We start from the raw sequence: 5,668 nt of genomic DNA, 5'->3' as shown, positions 1-5,668 counted from the left end.
GCCTGTCAACACAATGTATACATGGTTCTCGTGATCAGGTACATAATGCATTAACTTTATTAGAGTAATGTCTCAGAATATAAAATTCTTATAAACTTAAAAAAAATTGTCTTTAGACCGATCGAGAACAAGCACTGGCTGATATAGCGTCAGGTGATATACAGGTTTTGATAGCGACAGATGTTGCTTCAAGAGGTTTAGATATTGAGGATATTACGTAAGTGCTTAGTAGTATTTGAAACCGAATTTGTTGTATTAATTGTTTTTCATTTAGTCATGTTATTAATTTTGATTTTCCGCGTAATATTGAGGAGTATGTTCATCGTGTTGGTAGAACTGGACGCGCTGGGCGAACTGGCACTGCCATAAGTTATATAACACGCTCGGATTGGGGTGTTGCAAAGGATCTCATTCGTATTTTAGAAGAAGCTGGTCAAGCAGCTCCAGAAGAACTATACAGAATGTCCAATCGTTTTGAGAAGATGAAAGAAAGACGTGGTACAGATTTTAAAAGGGGTGGTGGTTTTAATCGCCGTTACTAAATGATATTTTTTTAAAATATGGTAGGGGTATTATTCGATAAACAAGATCGTGAATAACCCTGTTTGATTCGAACCGATCAGTGTTTTACTTAAAAAAGTGTTGATCGTTAAAATTGAAAATTAATTAACAAACTATTTCTAATGTTATTAGTATAGTAATGTACAATAAGAAAAATCTAAAATAAAATTAATTAAAAATGTGTATTATTTAAATTGAAATACAAAATTACATTTTAGAATAAGGTTTTAAATAAGAAATATTTAAAATATGTTTTTTATACAGTGAACTTTGTTAATTTAATAAATTTAATCAATTACAACTTTATGATGATTCTATTGTGTTCTTACTTTTTCGTTTGTAAAAGTTTCAACTTTTTCCTGAAAATAAGATATTTTATTTGAAATTTTTTTAAGATGGAGATTAATTATTTGTACAGGCAACGATGTGAGTTAAATATTGTAATCGCTATATACGATTTTTAATCAGAGGCTGATAAAGTTGATTAAATTTCTGTATTAGTAAGTTTTCTAGTTGTTTCATTTAAAATGAATTTTAATAGGATTCAGTTTTAATAGGATTCATAAATGTATTGGATGAGGTATAAAATGAACTTAAAATAAAATATATATTTTTTTCACATTATACATATTTAATTTGAATGTTATTTTAAACAGACAATTGATAGACAATTGATCACTGCTCAAGTATAGTACTGTAGTCAAGTCAAGGTCAAGTCAAGCCAATGAATGCCATTATACTAACTTGAAATCTTTACTATCACTTCGAATGATCATTTCTCACTAAGCCATAGATAAGACCTCCTAAGAAATCAATTCATCTGATCAGCGAAGATCGTTATCGATGTCATTTGAAATAAATCTTTAATTTAATTAATTTAAATAATAAACGTCATTTAATTTAATAAAATTTGTTAAAGTTGTATACATATAATATTTAATAAAAGCAGCTATACGCAGATACGTGTTAACATGGCTGTCTGATTAAATGGAAAAGAAAGAAATTAGAAAGCACGCTTTCCAAATATTGATAAATTTTATCAATAATTTTATTTTATTATTCCATTGCGAGTGTAGATATATATTGTTCGATTTGTGGACTATAGAACAAGTAACATATAGTTGTTCATGTGGAAGATTATCTGTGTTGAGAGTTGAACCACAGTATCCTAAATATTGAACTAAGCTCGCTTTAGATGGTGATTGCAGACGCCAATAGAATTGTGAATTGCAATCTTTTGAATTGAAATGGCATATCCGTTAGAATTATTGGATTGCGGAGATTAAAGACATCTTTACCTTTGAGAGAGGTCTGTAATATTTGTATGATTAATATAATATTGTGATATATGATAATTGATACTACGATTTTCAATCACAGTAAATGGGGTAGAGTCGATTACGGTTAGAGTGAATTAAAAAATTCTGTTTGATATTTAATCCGTTTGTATGATTTCTTATTTACATGTCGGTTGCTAATTAACAGAATTTCAAAGTGAATTGAGTAGCTCTTCAAAATGATGTAGCATTTATCATTATCATTTTAGAATGAAATTATTTTTCAATATTTTATAACACTCGCGACAAAAGATTGGCCATTGATAAATCAATAGACACAAAAGGGAAAACCAAACGATATATTTTGAATAAATCACCGCCTATTGCTCAAAATATATAAAAAATCATTAACATAATTATTAATATAATGAACTCAAAAACAATCCGAGCTACTCTGACGAAATAGATCTTTAATTTTGAGATCTCTAGTTGCCTCTTTCTCTGCAAATTTAGCAGATTTTTCATTTACGTTGGTATCAGGTACAGGCACAGGGTTTTGACGACGTATTCCAGACGTAAGTGCTTCCAAAATTTCTTAAGAGATCACATTTTTGTTTTTTTCCACGACTGATCTCTGTTTGACATTAGTATGACATTTTTAATGTTGTACCTTTTGCAGAAAGTTTTATGGTATATTGATTCTCAAACCAGCTCTTACTTGCATTATAAAAGACATGTTTGTCGTTTTCTTCACTGTTAAGCAAAACACGATCAGAAATACGGCTGGGTCGTTAATCGAGGTTACTGTTGTACGAAGTAGCTGTTAATCGAGTTATTAGTGTATAGGTTCTTCTGAGACGCTCTTCTCAGAATGCTAATCGGTACATTGTTCTTATCAATGTAACCGTAATTTTATGAATTGAATTTGATATGATTATATGAATTTGATATGAATATGTCAGAACTTTGTAAACTTTTATAATTTAACACATGTAGTATGAAAATAGTATGTGGGCTTACCTATTAAATAGTGTGCTAATCCGATTTATCCCCTTGTGAAATTCATTTGTGTCCAAAAAGTCTAAACCAAATTAATATAGTTACATCACGCAAATTTGAGTATGGGCTGCCAAATGTATTTATATTAATTTTGAAAGAACGACACAAGTTTTCTTGTTCATTGGTTACTTTTGCAAGAGACGAGTCGGTGGTCGGATCGTTTTTTTAGCGGCTTGTGTTTTTTCAATTGGATTTGGTTTTAAGGCTGGTATGTATCTTCCTCCAAAAAATTCGTGTTTCGTGATTCATGATTCGTGATTCGTGATACTTGATACGTGTTTCATGACTTCAGTTCGAATATATGTTCAACTTTTTTCAATTAATTCTGGAACTTGTTAAAAATATTTTATAGTATTAAGAATTTTTGATTTGTTTTCGCAACCGACAAGAACTTGAAACAGCCGCCAATTTTGCTTGTTCCAAGAAATAACTGCAAATATAATGCACATATTAAACAAAAAGTTTTAAAGAAATCATTGTTTCTTTATTTAAAGAATTTTAAAACTATAATTAAAAAACAAAAATTAACTATAAAAAAAAAATCACTGCAATTCACATATATTTAAGGTTATGTGACGTATTTGCAAAAAAAATCTCCATTTGAAATATTTATATAAGAATCATTGCGTGATGAGACTTAAGAAGGCGGCGGCAGTATTATTTTCGACATACTTTAAACATAAGAGTGCAATTGCTTTATTCCCTAATAATCAATGTTAAAAAACATATTTTTAATTTTAATAGTCAATTTTAAATACCGTTTCATATGTTATGATTGAGGAGTTCGTAAAAGCGGTCGTGATTTGAATGTTTGAAATTTGGTTCGTTTTATAGAAAACGGAATAATCAGGTATTCCTTTATTTAGATTTTGCTTACTTCAAAATGGATACTTTTGGAACTGGTGCAACTCAATCTGAAAGGAACGAGTGTGGAGTTTTAAACTCAAACTTAAATCATTTTGATGATTTTATGGAGAAATTTCCTGCAGACCCTGCTTACATTGGTGCCATAATTGGTCGTGGCGGTTGTAAAATTAAAGAAATTAGAACAAACTTCAACGTTTATATACATATAAACAATGACACCAAGGAAATTTCTGTCAAGGGTCGTAATAGAAAAAATGTTGACGATGCAGTCAAATATATTCGTGATATTATGTCTGGTCAAGAAAATAGAAATTTTTCATTTCCAAATCACGAAGTCTCGCACAATCCCAAAGTTGTATTAAAAGAAAATACAATGAATCGTTTTAATGCTTCTTCCGAAAATGACAATATTCAGGTTGCAGCTCCAAAATCTGTAAGTATAAATTAAAAAGAATGAGAATATGGATATATATTAATATAATATCTCATAACAAAATTGATTTAGGGAGAAAGTGGTGGAATTAGATTAAATGCGCCTACGAAAAATGTATATAATGGTGGCGCCGAAAACCATGTAGTATTGCAGCCTATCGATTGGGAAACTTTGAATAGAAAAGTTGTAAGAAAAATTTTTAAAATCTACATATTAAGTTATCGATTTACCATATTTATTTTGCTCACATGAGGCATTTTTGATTACAGGAAGAACATCGTAGGTTACACTGGGCGCATCTGCCAGACTTGAGAAAAAATTTTTATGAAGAAGTAGAGGAAGTCGCTATTAAGACAGAAGAAGAAGTGAATGAAATGCGTTATTTAAACAATAATATAAGTGTTTCCCGTTTGGTGACAAATGAAGATCAAATGTGTCCTGATATACCGAAACCAATTTGGAAATTTCAACATTGTTTCAAAGATTATCCTGATATCCTTGATGAGTTAAAGAAACAAAATTTTAATGAACCATCACCAATACAGAAGCAAGCATGGCCTATATTATTGAGAGGCGAGGATATGATAGGTATAGCCCAAACAGGGACTGGAAAAACTTTAGCATTTCTGCTTCCTGCTTTGATTCATACTGATGGACAGACTACACCACGTGAGAAACGTAATGGTCCAAATATATTAATTTTAGCGCCAACGCGAGAATTAGCATTACAAATAGCAAAAGAAGTTAACAAGTACTCGTTCCGTGGAATAAAAGCGTAAGTTAGGAAATAGTTAAACCATAGTTTAAAATGAATGAAGAAAAAAAATTATGAAATTCTTATTCAGTGTATGCATTTATGGTGGTGGGAATCGTCGTGACCAAATTAGTGTTTTCAAAGAAGGAGCTGAATGCGTTATTTGTACTCCTGGACGTCTTAATGATTTGGTTCAAGCTAAAGTTATAGACATTACATCAGTTACATATTTAATACTAGACGAAGCGGATCGTATGCTGGATATGGGTTTCGAGCCACAGATCCGAAAAATTCTACTCGACATACGTCCTGACAGGCAGACCGTCATGACTAGTGCCACCTGGCCACCAAGTGTTGGTAGATTGGCCGAAAGTTATATGAACAATCCTATTCAAGTGTGTGTTGGTTCGCTTGATTTAACTGCCACTCATACTGTGAGTCAAAATGTAGAACTCTTGGAGGATGCGGACAAATTTAATACGGTAATATTATTTGAAAACTTAAATAAGAAGAATTATGAAGAACAATGTATTTATTCTTGTTGCAGGTCCTTGCATTTTTAAAAAACCTTAAATCAACCGATAAGGTTATTATCTTCTGTTCTAAGCGAGCTCGTGCTGACGATTTGTCCAGTGATTTATCTCTAAAAGGCCTGTCAACACAATGTATACATGGTTCTCGTGATCAGGTACATAATGCATTAACTTAATTAGAGTA

General features: G+C 31.0%; 1 protein-coding gene across 1 annotated transcript; it reads left to right on the top strand.

The window, feature by feature from the left end:
- Positions 1–2,957: 2,957 nt before the first annotated feature.
- LOC119664958 (probable ATP-dependent RNA helicase DDX43) lies at positions 2,958–5,660 on the top strand. Its single transcript, XM_038074300.1, has 6 exons — positions 2,958–3,105; positions 3,764–4,197; positions 4,270–4,383; positions 4,467–4,972; positions 5,043–5,433; positions 5,499–5,660. The coding sequence occupies exons 2-6, from the start codon at positions 3,781–3,783 to the stop codon at positions 5,658–5,660; spliced, it is 1,590 nt and encodes a 529-aa protein (XP_037930228.1). The 5' UTR covers positions 2,958–3,105; positions 3,764–3,780.
- The last annotated feature ends 8 nt before the right edge of the window (positions 5,661–5,668 follow it).

This window comes from Teleopsis dalmanni, unplaced genomic scaffold (assembly GCF_002237135.1).
Source record: "Teleopsis dalmanni isolate 2A unplaced genomic scaffold, ASM223713v2 unscaffolded_contig_3084, whole genome shotgun sequence".
NCBI lineage: Eukaryota > Metazoa > Arthropoda > Insecta > Diptera > Diopsidae > Teleopsis > Teleopsis dalmanni.
The sequence above is the reverse complement of the archived record's forward strand: the minus strand, read 5'-3'. Positions and strand labels throughout refer to the sequence as shown.